Genomic DNA, 15,977 nt, shown 5'->3' on the forward strand with positions numbered 1-15,977 from the left:
CGGAGCACCATCTTTCTTCTGAACACAGCTTATTACCCCATATTCTTGAGGTCATGGCATTCCTAACTACAGAGTTAGAATTCATTATGTTTTTTCCAAGATCACCAGAGTTCTTGAGTGTACACACTCATTTCTTATATCCATGAACAGTGACAAAAGCCAGAAAGTTTTTATTATGATATTTTATTATGGGTGTCTGTAGGAAAAAAAAAAAGATCAACAACCACATACAAGCTTACAAAGTTAAATTTCAACACATTCTCTGTGTTACTGTGACAAAAGCGCCCCACTATTTGTCTTTTGTTGTTGTTGACTTTTACAGGATCAAGGGAGACAGTCCCCTGAAGTGACACGCCAATAAATGTTTTTGACAGGAGACATGTACAGATGGTGTGCATTTATGTTTTGAATGCAAGGCAACAATTCTGACCTAGAGTTTTTAAAGTGAAAGTACATTAGCACCATAACATGTGTCTTTAAAGCCTTCCCAAATATCGGTAATCTTGATCATTTCAGCAATGACAAGAAAAGAGAAAAGCACCTTTAAAAGCAGTTAATTTCCAAGATTAAAATAATTGTAGATTTTAAAATGTCTCTTTAAATTCCTGTACTATACTTTTACCAATATTTTAGGAAATTATTGTTAATTTATATAATTTTTTTTTATCTTCCAGGTCTTCTAGAATTCATCTGTATTTCTGACCAGGTTGAGGTAGTTGAAACAGGGAGGTCTTTTCTAATTTCATGTTGACTATTTCAGAAGGAATGGTTATCTTTTGATGGTAAGCCTAGTCATTGCTCTGCAAATGGGCTAGGATTCAAAGAATATAACACAGTGTTATTGTAAGAGTGTTGAAGTTTATTTATTATAGCACCATTGAGACATTTTGAAATTGGAATTGGTAAAAAAATAGAACAAAAAGCATTTGGACTGTATTTGGTGTAACAGCAAAAAAAAAAAACAAAAAAAAACCAAACGAAACAAAACAAAAAAAAAGTATCCTTTTTTGCCAAATTATACTTTTTCCAAAACTTTTGGAAATAAATAACTGGAATTGAGTTGGTCACTTGTACTGGTTGACAGGGTTAGGACGAGAGGAACACATACGGAGTGTGAAATTTTTTGCTGGGGTTTCAGGGAGAGTTTGGTTTATAAAAAGCAAACAGGGCCAATGTCCACACCAAATTCTTGATCAGGACCACCAACGTCATAGGGAGCAATATCGACAATAGGTAGTCTCACAGCCTTGCGCGTTCGGTATTCGAAGACTGTTTTGCCCCATTCCCCAGTGTGTTTCTGTGAAAAAGAGGGGAAAAAATGTGAGCTATCATGACGTTACAATTACTTAGACGCTTCCTCTGACTGACCAGGTTTAAGAAAATCGTGTGCCCTAAGGGCATTTCCAACTTGCCGTGTTACCTTCCATGAATGTGAGACGTTTTCCATTTTAAAGCTATAATCATCCCAGATAATAAACCATATTGGGGTTTTTTAGAGATTGAGAGAGAAAGTGTGTGCATGTGAGGAGGTAGGGGCAGCAGGATAGGGAGAGAGAGAATCTCAAGCAGGCTCTACCCCCCGTTTGGATCCCCACCTGGGCTTGAACTCACAACCCTGAGATCATGACCTGAGCAGAAATTGAGAGATGGACGCTTAACAGACTGAGCCCCCCAGGTGGTCTAATAAACCATATCATTAACCAAAAGTCTTACAGAGCTTTAAGGTACATCCAGTAGAGACTGACAACGGCCCCCCATTTTTAGGAGGCCTGGTTCTGCCTGGTTACTGCTACTAGATATGGTTGGTTTACTAAAAAGTAAGTCTCTCATCATGGAATTTGTCACTATTAGAAGTGAATTCTCCCTTTGCTTATAAATGATAGTAACAAAGAATAGATTCAAAGCTAACCTATAAAATTAAAAAGAAAGCAGAGATTTTAGATTGAGTCCGTATAATAGCTTGCATGCCGAATGTATAGGAACCACCCAGATTATCTGATAAAGTTTATATTACGAATTTAAATTTCTACTGATTTCCTTTCAACTAGTTTTGCCTGGAGGTTGAGATGAAAAGTGTGTGTGTGTGGTGTTTAACATCCCTGCCATGAACCAGCAGATCCTATGTAACTCACACCAAATGTAATCATTTGTTCACTGCCATTATTTTTTTCTTCTTTTCAAAATAGCATGATTAAACTAGAAATGCTGAGATCGCTGTGATCCATGCCTTTAAAAAGGTCACTACTTACAGTGCAACCATCCTCCAGAACTGTGTATGTGAATTTGCTGTTTCCTTCGGCCTTGAATTCACCTTCATTTGACCCCATCAACCTCAAGGCTTTCTTTACATTGCCGCTGGCCTGATCCATGTACGCAATGCTATTCTTGCAGTGATACGTGATGTTCTGGGAGGCCCGGCTGGAGAGAAGCCTGAGGAATGCCAGCTGGACATCAAGGACGTCTTCCGGAAGGTCAGGATTGCCATAGCTAAACTGTGATGGGGAAAAACACGATCGATCAAACACGTCAGTTGTACCCATAGTCCTAAGGGACTCACGCAGTACAGTATGGTCATTATAACACAGGTTGGTCATATATTTTGTGTATGAGTATTTTATATATGAATATGTTCTTATCACTTGTGTAACCTACACTAGAGTAAAACAGGTGTTAAGAATTCAAAGAAAGGTGGTTGCATGCAATGAATTATTCCACCTCACTTAGCTTGGGGAGAGAAGTTATGAAAGTTATGGAGGTAGTCACCTGGATATATAACGCCATTGTGTTCTTCTATTTATTTGTTAATTTAGCTTTGTGATGAAAAATTGGGAAAAACTAAAAAAGTCAGGTAAGTAGGAATGACTTAATTAAAAAACGGTATATCCTTTATTACCTGAAAACCACCTTCCATGGATTCTCCAAACCAAACATGTTTCTTCTCAGCACCAGAATCTGTCCACCAGTTCTTCCGTGGAACATTCCGAGGACTGGCATTTATGCACGTTTCCCCAGTTTCCATATTGCAGAATACTTTAATGGCGTCCAACTTGCAACCTTGGTTCGGATCAACCCAATATTCTCCTGAATAGTCACAAAAAAGAATGATGGGAATTGGTTACAAAATCCAGTAGTGAAGTTTGGACCAGAATGATTTTGTTTGTTTATCTGGTACAGCACTCACGATGTTGCTTGCTAATCTATTTGTATTTTATAGTATAGTATAATACAGAAACTTTTATTGAAGTTGTGGAGATTAAAAAGAGGTACAATAATTAGAAAGCATTGAAGTAAAATACAGCTTCTTGTATGGAACAATAATGATCTACTAAGCCAAGACATTCTGACTGAAATCCCTCCCTCTTTTTAAGATGATTATCTATTTAACATGGCTTTTCTAAATAATGTAAGCTTTTTGCCTAATCTAGGTTTATGCCAGTGGGTTTAACCCCAAGTCCCTGTGAATGATGCTGTTCTCTATCTTAAGTAATTTTCAGAAATGACTTCTAACAAAGGCAATGTTCCATGTCAAGGTATTTGAAAACCTGAAATAGTTTTTGTTTTTCAGAAAGAATTAACCCCATATGTGCAAAATCTTACAGTATTATAATATTTGACATAATTTTATGTACGTCTGGGATTTTTCTTTTAACTGTTTCTTAATATGAAAAAGCTAATTAGATTTATCACAAAAATTAATCTCATTAAATAAAGCTTGCAAAAGTTAAATTGCAAATTACGTCTGTACCAAGTTGTATCCATTTTATCCTGAAAACGCGGTGATCTGAGTTGCTTTATCACTCAGACAACTGTGGAATGATGCGCGGAAACATCCCACACTGTGACTTCTGTTACAGCTTCTTCAAGACTGTCTTGAAGAGTCCCCAGTTCTCATCCAGGCAGCCCTCTCCCAGCTCCCGTTGCCATGAGCCTGGGGCCCCGCACGTACCGCTCCTCAGCTCGGGGTGGCAGAACTTCAGGTCTCGGCAGTTCCGGGCGGGCTGTTTCCGAGACCCGTCAGGACTCATGAGGCTCTCCAGCTGTCCATTGACTGATTTGAGTGACGTCATGATCTCCTCGGTGTTGATCTTGAAGTCCATTGGTTCATCTCCGTAATACGGGGCAAAACCACCAGCTTTTTCACCTCCTCCAACAACACCCAGGGCAGCAGCCCCCCCCGCCGCAGCACGGACCAGGGGCGCCAGGAGGTCCAGGTGGGCCCGGCTGTCCGGGGTGGCCTGGGGAGCCCTAGGACGGGTAAGAACAGGCATCATGGAGGTTGCTTGCTCTTTGCTGAAGGCGTACGTTGCTGGGCCAAGATGATGCATCAGAAACAACTAACATATTATCGTAATTATCTTAAGAAAGGTTTACTCGAGTTGTTTTGTGATCAAATGATAACCAACGACAACAAATGTGTTGCCATGAAAGTTACTGTTCTCCCCCCGGGTACCAATCAGAGCAGTTAGAGCACAAACTTCAGTCTACCACGTTTCCTCGGAATGAATGATGTAAATACTGCTAACTCTGACACACCAGAGGGAATATGACCAGGAACCTAGATTTGGATCCCAGATTCGACATTAACTCTGTGTCTTTGGGCTGATGACTTACCTGTGTTTCAATGACCAAATGTGTGTCTTGTGTGGATAACGGCTTTTATTCTGTTTATGCCAAAGATGTGGGATGGACGGTATCGGGAATGACGGTATTAGGAGCAAAACAGAAATCACGGAAGCCATTTGACAAGAGGTACTACAGGCTCACCAGTCATTACGGTGAGCATAATTGGGTGATCTCCAGCAGAGTTCATTTGGTTAATTGGGCTTCTGTCTTCATTCTGACAGTGACCACTCTCTGATCAAACTGTAAAAAAGGTGCTCTTTTTTTCTCTTGTTGCTATAGTGTGATGGAGAAAGGGCAGAAAATCTCTAAAAGTCATTGTTCATTCTGTAAATTAAGTCAGGTGCTTGTATTGCATCTGGCTCACTGTCTAGGTTCCAAGTCTTACAAAGTGTCTCCGGCGCATAAAGGCGCAGTCTGAGCGCGGTCTCACCTCGGATCCTCTTTCTCCTCTGTTACCTCGCGGCCCTGGCGGTCCGATGGGGCCCGGATGCCCACTCGTGCCATCTTTGCCGGGGGGGCCACTGGGTCCAACAGGTCCCTAAAAAGTTATTGTGATGTCACAACTCTAGAATATCCTCCAGCTAGAACATTTGAAGAATACAGATCTTCCAAAATCCTTCTATGAGACTTACTCTGGGGCCTGCGGGTCCTGGGCTACCGATAGCACCTTGGTGCCCGGCGGGACCCTGAAAGGGAGGGAGGGAAAACACGAATGAACACTTATGAAAGAGCGAGGGAACCGTACACTCACGATCCAGTCAGGAACATGGGGATCGCCACGGAATGTGACGGTGCCCTTCCCTCATCTCCCCATCGCCTCAGGCCAACTACTGTTTCGACCAAGCCCTCGCATCCATTTCTCATCTCTTCTAGCACAAACTTTTAAAGATGAGCATTTTTCTACTTTGGGTCTCCCAGATTTGCCTAGCTCATCACGCACCGAAGGGGATTTTCTAACAAGGCAGGTGCACTTACTGGAGAACCCGGGGCGCCTGGATTACCGGGGAATCCTCGATGTCCCTTGATGCCTGTAGAGCCACGTTCACCGGTTTCACCTTTGTCGCCGCGTGGACCTTGGGGACCCTTTACAGACACAGTTCAAATTAAGTTCATAAACACACGTACATATTGGTGAAACAAAACAGAAGTCATAGCAATTAAATCTAGTTGATGACATTCCATTAGCTAGAAATATCACGGACACTGCCTACATGCAACACTAAAGATCCTTCTTATAGTTTTGACTTTGGACTGATCATTGCATGAAACCCCAGTAATTGCTACATAGGTCCTTGGCCCCCAGGACCTTCTAGATCCTGAACTGCTTTCTGTGTCATCAACGCAAGGTTAAAATTCTGTTCCATGGTGGGGTGTGTTGCCATCCCCTTTCCTGAACGTGCCAGGAGGTAGGACACTTCTTAGACTGTGGAATAGTTAAAAAATAACTCACAGGAGGACCTCGGGAACCAGCAGGACCTGGAGCGCCAGAAGGACCAGCAGGGCCCTGAAACAGAAACAGACAGGCAGGAAATTGTTTGTGTATTGATAAAGCTTTGTTTTATTTAAAGTTAATCTCACTGTGATAGAATAATAGCATGCACACTATTTTTGAAAGTTAGTGCCATTTTCTCCTTCCGAGTGCTTTCTCTGCTTGTCTTTCCGAGGGGCCTGACAGGAAAGCTGGGAAAGTCTTGCTAATTCAGCCTGCGTCCACCCACTGAACGTGCACTTGGACTGATTAACGCTGCCTCAGATTTAGTAATGATTCTCCATTAACTACTGCCAGAAGCTTAGCAGATACCTTTCTTACCACAGTTGCCTAAGGAACGAGTAGCATAAAAACTAAAAGAAATGATAGTAGATCATTTGGTTGGCAGATGACACATCTTATCTTCTACCGACTAATCCCTCTTTTGAGGAAAACAGGTAAGCAATGAAAAACTCACAGTTTCTCCTCTGTCACCATTCTTTCCAGCTGGACCAACGGGACCAGGGGGGCCTGGATGGCCAGGAGCACCAGGGGCACCGGGAGAGCCATTTTCTCCACGATCACCCTGAGGACAAATTCACAGATGCAACATAGGATCAGCAGTCACTGTTAAGTACCCAAACCCACTGTATCGATGTTCATTATACCTTGCCACCGGGAGCCCCGTCTCGGCCTGGAAGACCATCTGATCCTGGGTTTCCCTGATTAAAAAAACAGGAAGGAGAGAAGAAATCAAACTCTTGCCAACCATTCAAATCTGATCTAAGCCATGTATTCTCAATGGTAGCAAGAACATCCTAAAGAGGATAAAAATTGGTTCTTGGGACTAAACAATCTTAGCTATTACAATGGCTGTGGCCCTTCAAAGGGTCATACTTCAGTAGATAAGCAGTACATCTGCGGCACTAAAATTTCACAGGTGAGAGAGAGGGAGAAGTGGTTAGGAAAAAAAAAAAGTCTAAAAAAATCCTTAGGAAAGAGATAACAAGTAAGAGTGTAAGAAATAGTAATTTAAGCTGATAATGGAAATCTACAGTTTAAGAAAAGACTTAATCACTGATAACATGCAACACATTTTCATGCTAAGGAATGCTATAAACTGGGGCCTTCTGCATCCCCAACTTGTGTCTTTATTTAGCTAGCTTTTACAGTCTTTTCCATTGATGACCGTTCGTTGGGCAAATATTAATGAACATGAACTTTGATGATTATTCTAAATTGTAATAGAAGAGACATCTTATTAAAGAAAGGAGGAGAACTTTGGCATGTGGCAATATTTACACTCTTAGACATTAAGACACAATTTGACCCTTGCTTAAATAAATTACCAGACACCGTTAAGGATAATCGGATATTTCCTGAGAACTAGTGCTTACATCTCTTCCAGGTTCACCAGCTGTACCAGCCAGACCAGGAAGACCCTGGGGTCCAGGAGGACCACGTTCTCCATTGTGACCAGCAGGTCCTGGTTTCCCACTTTCACCCTGTGCACAAAGAAATAAAAGACATTTTATTTCAACTTATTTTACCCTTTGTTAACTTTAAATTATTTTTTAAACTTAGTATATCTTAGCAATCAATATGTTATGAGATTTCCTTATTTTTTTAAGAAAAGCTTTGTTTTATTAAAAATTCTATTGAATTTGTTCCTAAAGCTATCCCTGTCATTGAAGAAGAGTAAGTTTCTTGTATTTTCCTACTTTCCAGGTGACTCTGGCCAAAGAGCTGAATAATGACAATGATTATATTATTTAGAATACATTCTAATATGAGATATATAAATGAGACATGGCCATTTTGAGAAAAAAAATAATGATTAACCATCAGGAAATTATAGGTTTACAGTGACCATCAGAAGGTTATTCTGAACATCTGGCTCCATTTAAAAATATATATATTTATTAGATATGTTCATATAAATTGAATATACTTAAATGTTATATCTTCATTTCATTACAATATAATACAGAATTTAATTACCTCATTTGCTAAGTGGGTATTTAAGACACTAACTATAACGTGCTAGTATGTTACAGTAATATTAGGGAAAGAAAATTAGAAACAACTCAACAAATTGAGTTGATGCAAAATTGGTATTAATGAAAGACTTTCATGCGTCCATAAACTGACTAGTTCCCTCTGTAAAACTGAAAGTCAACGAAGTAAGGAACGCTCACACATCTCATAGTAGAGGTACTTAGGGTGGCAAGTTATTTTCTGTGATAACAGTTTCTTAGGGTTAATGTTCAAGGCTGCCGTATGATGGGCATTGGTTTTGTGTTCTGCAGCCTTAAATAAGATGCATGCTTCCTGAGAATCTGAACATATCAAGAATTTGCATCTTTTACAGGAAAATTTGTTCATGACGTGCTTGCTGCGGTTAAGTGATCTGCAAAGGCTACCAGAGGAAACAGTCCAGGAAAAGACGGCCGCACTCACCTTGATGCCCTGTGGGCCTGGGCTTCCCCTAGGGCCCGGCATGCCCGGGGGTCCTGCGAGACCCCTAGCTCCAGTAATCCCAGCAAGTCCCAGCGGGCCTGGAGCTCCCTGTTGAATAAAAAAGACAGCCTTAGTTCTTCTCTCTGTGACTCTGTTTTCCTCTGTTGAATTCATAATTCAAAATAAAACAGTATTGTCAATCCACAGAGCAGCGCAGCCACTCACCGGAGGGCCCTGGGGGCCAGGTGATCCCTTCTCTCCGGGCTGGCCAGCGTCACCTTTAGGTCCAGACACCCCAGGGCTACCAGGAGCACCATTGCTGCCAGGGGGGCCAGGGGGGCCGTCCTTGCCTGGAGCACCGCTGGAGCCAGGGGGGCCTGGGTTACCCTGCAAAGATATTTTTTGAAATTTGAGTGTTTTATAATGAAAAGGTCAATGTTTCTTCCCGCTTTTACCCGCAGTTTAGATGGAATTTACGACAAAGTAAAGTGGCAATGGGTAGGTTTCTCCTCTCATGCATACATGAATATTCTTTATGGAATAAAGAAAAATTATTTTAAAAAAATACTTACATTATTACCAGGAGGACCAGGAGGACCACGACCGCCAGGGAAGCCAGCGGCACCCTGTGAAGGGGTGATATGTTTTTGAATTTCAAAACTGAAGCAGAATGAATAATTAACTACTAAAAACAAGAATAGAGGGTAAGAAATGTGATCTGCTTTCCACCCTGGGAGCACTTATGGTTTGCTGGTTTTCCTTTCAGAATCACATATTGCCGGCATATGATTAAGGGATTATAGATTTTATACTCTTTTGGGATCTAGTGCTTTCGAAGTCGTTTTTGTACAGATCGATATGAATTAATGTTTTCGAATCACAGTTTAGAGATACCAGTAATGAGAATCGATACTTACAGGACCCCCAGGACTGCCACGTTCACCCTTGACGCCCGGGGGACCAGGAGGACCCTATATGGAATGGAGGCAGAAATGGTTCATCAGAATTTCACCAAAATCAAAATTTGAAAGAAGCCTTCAGCCTTTGAAAAACAAGTAATCTACTTATTGTGATAACCCTTTTGCAGCGTAGCCGTACATCCAGCCATTCTGCAGTGCGCTTGAAGCCTGTGCACTGCTACGTGTCAGTTACATCTTAATAAAACTGGGGTGGGGGGGCTACAACGGGCCTACACATGAACAGACCAAAGTCCACAGAACGGTGACTCTGGGAAGTGGGCAGAGCAACTGGACTGGGGTCCTATCCAGACTGTGGGGGCATCAAAGTCAGAACTGTACCCCTGGGAAGACGATACTCATCGCCTTGACAAGCTCTCCCAGGACGGAGTCTTGGACGGTGGATACACTGACGCGCTTTCCCCTTGGAAACTGAGTGAGAGAGGACACTCACCGCAGGCCCGGCGCCGCCCGGAGGCCCCGCGAGGCCAGGGGGCCCGCCTTCACCCTTCTCGCCGGGAGCACCTCTTTCTCCCTTGGCGCCGGGCTCGCCGTTCTGTCCCTGCATTCAGAAAGGACAGCCACCTGTGAGCGGACGTCCTTCCCGGTACCCCCGGCCCATCCCGCTCTTCCTTCAGAAACACAATCCTTCAGGTGGCAAGTTGTTGAAACAAACTTGTAAAGGAACGTTCTCTGAAGACGGGCCAAACCAAAACCAACAGAGATGCTTCCAGGATAGAAGAAAACTATCCAGGAAACGTTAAAATGGATGTTATTCGTCGTAAGGGAGAAAAGCTCTCTGAGGATTGTGCTTTGGAAAGGAGCGCCAGCAAATTCGCCGGAGAAAGGTAAGGCCCAGAGCAAATTTTAGTATCATCTTACAATGGAATAGCTTTCAACATTGTCAGTGTCTTAAAATCTAGGGTATCATGCGAGTCTCATTAATGAGGCATAAAGGAAAGTCAAGTGTTTTTAATTCCATCTTTTAAAGGGGAGGAGTGGAGTAAAAAATAACACACACACACACACACACACACACACACACACACACACGCAGGGAGTGGGGGTAAAATCTCCTACAGGGAAGGAGAAGCTGAGGCCTGACTAGAAGCCAGATTCAAACGTCAGTTTCTCAGCAAGAGAGGGGTTCTGGGCTGCGTGTTCATACTCACAGGAGCACCAGGGAAGCCAGCGGGTCCTGGAGGCCCATGCTCGCCTCTCTCACCCTGGAGGGGAAAACATTGTCATTGGTCACGGTGAAGACGCCTTCGCACAGGACCACGACATATCACCCTGGACATCTCGTCTCTTTCCTTTAAGCAGGAAGTACGCGAAGCTGACCAACGTGGCGCGACTGGGGAACTTTTCCACTTCTCAACAAAACCAGGAGTGGACACACCAGAACCTTCCGTTCCTCCTGCCTCTGATTGTGATATTATTTACAAGAAAAATAACCTGAGAATTTTGAAGGGTTTAGCACATGCAATCATATGACTTCTAAAAAATGTGAGTATTTAAAAATATACTTAGGGTTACTTGAGAAATCAACCAATTAATTAATTAGGACCATTTACTATGTATCTGTCCTGAGTTGCAAATCCTGAAGGGAGAGAATTCTATTTAGATCTAGAAGGTGCCTCAGGCAAGATCCTGCAGTTTAAGAAATATTATTTACAAATGTATATTATTTGTGCATTTTAAATTTTTTTCCAGAATTATTTAGGATAGATGGCTTGATTTAAAACTATCTGCTGCGAATTTTAAATTCCAGAACTTGAACCTTCCTTTGCTTGTCACACAATTCCTGAAACTGTCATCCTGCCCTTGAGACACGGGGCAGAATTGCTAAGGAAGGAAGCAGGGGTCCCTGCTGCCTGGGTGGGGCTATAAAGTACAGGGAGAGTCGTTAACACTCACAGGGCCACCACGGGGACCGGCTATTCCCGGAAGTCCAGGGGCACCACCTTCACCCTGAAAAAAGAGGAAAAAAACTTTGCCCTGCATCCCAAAGCTGGGGACATTTTCTTTTGGTTTCTAAGTAGTATGAAGTGTTACCTTATCTCCAGGCTGACCAGCTGGGCCAGGGGGACCAATGGGACCAGTAGGACCCTAAAGAAAGTAGAAATACATTTTTGATTTTAAAGATAAAATTATTAATTTTATTAATGAGCATATATAGACATAGCAGTCACCTAATAAACTAGATACTATGACTTCTATGGTGGCTCGAATGGTGCTTCCCTTGGTGTGTAAATGTCGCCAGGCCTACGGCATCGGAGAGTCAGTCTATGGAGATGCCTCTAAAGGACGGTAAGACTCGGTGGAACTTGACTGATGCATTTTTCTCTCCATTGCAGAAGGTAAGTGATGTGGTGTGAGAGCTTACAGGAGTAGCTTTTTAAGAACTGAAATGCATTGCCTTATTCAACTGCTTGATAATCCAAAACGTTTAACTGCTCAGAATATAAACGCACATATTAACATTTCCAAACTGACATTTTCAAATATGAGTTTTGCCAATGTATGTGAGGCATTAGGTGGTTTTTTTAAATTGGATGATGGCCTACCCATCTGATCTGTCGAAAGTGAAATTTCTATGAATTTCTTGAGGGCGACAATGGTAAGTATGACACGTGTGTAATGACTTAACAGTCGTGCCTCTTGGCCGCAGTCGTATCTGGGAGATGTTTGTTTTTAATGGTTACTCTGAAGATTCCCAAGACGTTGCAAAAGCAGATACAGGGGAATGCTATGCACCTGTCTCCCAGCATCCTTCAACGTTAATATCTTACACGACTTGGTACAATATTAAAACCGAGAAACGCATGGGGACCATGCACAGAGCTGATTCAGGTCTCGCACTCATTCGTGCTGGTGTGTGTGAGGACAAGCTCTAGGCCCCGTTAGGAAGAGTGGCCAGGTATGACGACCGCCATAATCACGATGCTCGAATGTGCGACTGCCGTGAGACTCCCTCTCATGCCCTCTTTTAGTCACACGCACCTTTCTCTCCCCTCTTCCTAACTCCTGGCAATCATCAGCTCTGTTAGCGAGCAAGTGTTGCATGGATGGAATCCCGCGGTACGCACCCTTTTGAGATGGACTCTGTTTCACTCAGCCCATGTCCTTGAGGTTTGTGTAAGTTGTTGCATGATTTCGTTGTCGCTAATGTTGCACTTACTTACTGCTAAGTAGGATTCCGTGGTATGACTGTATCACTGAATTACCATGTGTATAAAATAAAAAAATTTATTTCTGAACAGTGTTGATTATCTTGGATTTTAGTGACTTGGATTTATGATGACTTCAGTTTGTGACCTTAATTATACTTTTGAGGTTTTTCTATTCTCACGTCAGCGTTGAATCAACATCAGGTAATAACAGATATAAACTAGGAATTTTAAACATCGAGTCACTGCGGTCTTCTTCATGGTCAGAAAAGGCAAACTGTGGTCTAAGTGACGGCGATGAGTTTTTAGGACCAGCGGAAGTCGAGACGGGGAAGTCTTCCGCGTCCCACTCAGGGAAGTCCTATTTGTGCCCTGCGGGGAAACTCACCCTGGGACCGTCTTTCCCTGGAGCTCCGTCAGCCCCCGCACTGCCAGGTTCGCCCTGTCAGATAAGAGCCGGAGTCATCAGGTTAGAAGCAGCCGCAGGGAGACTGGGCCAGGAAGAGGAGTGACCCTGAGGACGTGCCGTGATGGCCGGTGAGCGTTCGCACGAACAGTCACTCCAGCAGCACACCTCAATTTCCCCTTCCGAGAAAATGGCAACATTAATTCTGAAAACAGGTTGCTTTGCAGCAGTGCTTCTCGCCTTTAACCCAGGAAGTCTGTTCTATGCTAGAGTTAATAGCACGGAAGTGCCTACCTTGTCACCCTTTGGGCCGGGGCCCCCAGGACCTCCTCTTTCTCCAGGCATCCCTTGCAGACCAGGAGTCCCGGCAGGCCCAGCTGGCCCAGGGGGACCAGCAGCACCCTGAAATTAAAGGACAAATGGTAAACCACCAGAAGGAAATGGAGTACACTTTGTAAAGTCTAGAACTGAATCGTGCAGAGTCACCTTTCCTCCTTCGGGACCAGGGGGGCCGGTTCCACCTCTCGGTCCCGCGGGCCCCATGGCTCCCGGAGGTCCTCGTTCGCCCGGGGCTCCCGAATCACCCTGGGGTAGGAATGCAGAAGAGCCCTGTTAGCCAACCCAAGGCTAACAGCAAACAAAAACACCCTAAATTGTATTATTTTGATGTAGACCACTGGGGAACTTATATTTTTGAACAACTGGAAAGTGCTGGTAGTTATAAAAGACATTTGATCAATGGAGTGAGAGATGGAAATGGAGACACAGAGTGAAGGAGGGAAACTCCATGCCCGGTCTGATGAGCTACCTCGGACACTCTTACTGTTTTATTCATGGTGGCATTTCTTTTTTTTTAAGCTTTTCTACCAACACAGTTTTCCTGCAGAGTCAATGCCCTGGAAAGATTTGACTTTTGCAATTTCAGGCCCATAGCTGCCTCTGTAGTATTTATTCATGTCAGAAAATGTGATTTTTCAGATGGAGCAAATCTAATCTGCAAATGTCTTGAGTTACCCTGTGTACTCACCAAATAGTTGCAGTGTTGAGCTTCTAAAGAAAGACCATTTTGCTTTGATATACCAAAAGTGAATCACTAGTCAACTGCTCTATAAAATGCTGAAGAAATTAGAAAATAGATGGAAATACTTACCTTGCCTCCTGGAGTTCCAGGTGAACCGGATTCACCCTTTGGACCCTAGAAGATTGTCATTATCTGATTAGGCCTCCGTCAGAATGCATGTTGTAGGAACATAAGCAAGATAGCACACGTGACTGGCTTGCATTTTGTACAATTTGTTAAATCTCGAGCATGTACGCTTTCTTTCATTTCATGGTAAAATGGAAACCTTCCGTGTGATACCTATGATTGAATAATTTTTCTTTGTTGAATATTTAAAAACTATATGTTAAAACTCAGAAACTATGGCATGAGAAAATGCAAAAGCTAATGACTGATAAATGATTACAATTTATTCTTTTGGTTTCTGAGCTCTTTTTAAAAAAGGGCACGTCACTTACTGGTTCGCCGGGTTTTCCATTTTCTCCTGGAGGTCCACTGGTTCCAGGCAAACCCTACAAAGAATCATACTTGCACTTCAAACACTGCTTACAGAAAATCTTCTCAATGTATGTTTCTGCAAGGTATTCAAACTGGTTTTAATGGTCTTTTCAAGGCTACAAAATTTGTGGCTCTCAAAATCCAGTGACAGAGAAGGGACAACCATATCTTCCAGACTTAATGTTTCTCTCCCTCTAGTTTTTCTACTGCTGTACATGAAAATGAATGGATGAGTATGGTAAGATTGATTTAACTATGTGGATTTAAATTATTACAAAAATAAGTATAAGCATAAAAAATTTTATTAATTAAAAATTAATTAATTAAATTAATTTTAATTTATTAATTAAAAATTGACTAATGCACTTATTTTATTTCAAGGGGGAAGACAGACCACAAATTTTAAGCTTAAGATTAATTATAATTTAGTAGTGTCATCCAAAATTTTAACTGTCAATTAGCTCAACAAAGACAGCTCTTGAGAGGAAGTCCTGAATTATCTGGTAGAAGTGGAAACCCAGGGATATGAAAATAAGTTCTTACTTGTAATCCTTGTGGACCCGGGGGTCCTGCATCTCCTTTGTCACCAGCTGGCCCCTAATGTAGAAAAATATAATGAGATGTTCTATTATAAAATATTCTTTCATATTTAGTCCACACAGTTTTCTTTTCAACAGGCTCATTGCTTAATTGAAATTTAACAGTGTGAGGAAGGGCAGAATCTGGCCTACAGAACTGGTGCGAGGGAGACATCCTCATTTCTAGTTAGTCAACATTTAGCTAATGAGGTAACCAAGCTTCAAAACCACTTTGGTGAACTGTGATGACATAGTGTTGGTGACGATAAGATTCCCAAAGTCTTTCCTCTGCCCCACCCCCACTCGCTTCCATTTCCAAGTTATGTGAGCGAACTTACAGTAGGTCCTGGGGGGCCCTGAGGTCCAGTTTCACCATTCTTTCCAGCAGGACCCTAAAGACAAAAAAAAAGCAGTTAGGGAGGCAGAGATAATGGAGATCATAAACAGAAGCCATAGGATGGAAACGAACGCATCTAGAGAAAGCTGGAAAAGGTAATGAAAGCTGCGTACCTGAGGGCCAGGACCTCCAGGGCCACCTCGTTCTCCATTCTTGCCAGGTGCACCCTAAAGAAGTAACCACCATTTACTAATTTTCAAAAGGAAATCATTCAGTGTCCTATTCCCTAATAGTTTTGATCTGCCCCTTCCATACGCTCATGTATGCGTCCACAACCCAAAACTCCTTTCTAGAACTAGATTGCCATAAATTTCTCTACTCTTTCCCCAGAACTCAAAACTCAAAAAAAAAAAAAAAAAAA

The 15,977-nt window shown here is 42.5% G+C and overlaps 1 protein-coding gene across 1 annotated transcript in view; it reads right to left on the bottom strand.

Annotated features, from left to right (window-relative positions):
* Positions 1–979: 979 nt before the first annotated feature.
* COL3A1 (collagen type III alpha 1 chain) overlaps positions 980–15,977 on the bottom strand; it is a 38,622-nt gene continuing 23,624 nt past the window's right edge. Inside the window, 28 exon segments of the mRNA XM_032860256.1 lie at positions 980–1,297; positions 2,250–2,492; positions 2,894–3,081; positions 3,947–4,173; positions 4,175–4,245; positions 5,054–5,161; positions 5,256–5,309; positions 5,599–5,706; positions 6,074–6,127; positions 6,570–6,677; positions 6,760–6,813; positions 7,489–7,596; positions 8,552–8,659; positions 8,777–8,938; positions 9,124–9,177; positions 9,469–9,522; positions 9,962–10,069; positions 10,680–10,733; positions 11,425–11,478; positions 11,563–11,616; positions 13,066–13,119; positions 13,378–13,485; positions 13,570–13,668; positions 14,234–14,278; positions 14,602–14,655; positions 15,185–15,238; positions 15,558–15,611; positions 15,730–15,783. Coding sequence (XP_032716147.1) covers positions 1,151–1,297; positions 2,250–2,492; positions 2,894–3,081; positions 3,947–4,173; positions 4,175–4,245; positions 5,054–5,161; positions 5,256–5,309; positions 5,599–5,706; positions 6,074–6,127; positions 6,570–6,677; positions 6,760–6,813; positions 7,489–7,596; positions 8,552–8,659; positions 8,777–8,938; positions 9,124–9,177; positions 9,469–9,522; positions 9,962–10,069; positions 10,680–10,733; positions 11,425–11,478; positions 11,563–11,616; positions 13,066–13,119; positions 13,378–13,485; positions 13,570–13,668; positions 14,234–14,278; positions 14,602–14,655; positions 15,185–15,238; positions 15,558–15,611; positions 15,730–15,783 — 2,640 coding nt within the window. The 3' untranslated portion in view covers positions 980–1,150.

This window comes from Lontra canadensis, unplaced genomic scaffold (assembly GCF_010015895.1).
Source record: "Lontra canadensis isolate GAN:19392208 unplaced genomic scaffold, GSC_riverotter_1.0 scaffold18, whole genome shotgun sequence".
NCBI classification, from domain to species: Eukaryota; Metazoa; Chordata; class Mammalia; order Carnivora; family Mustelidae; genus Lontra; species Lontra canadensis.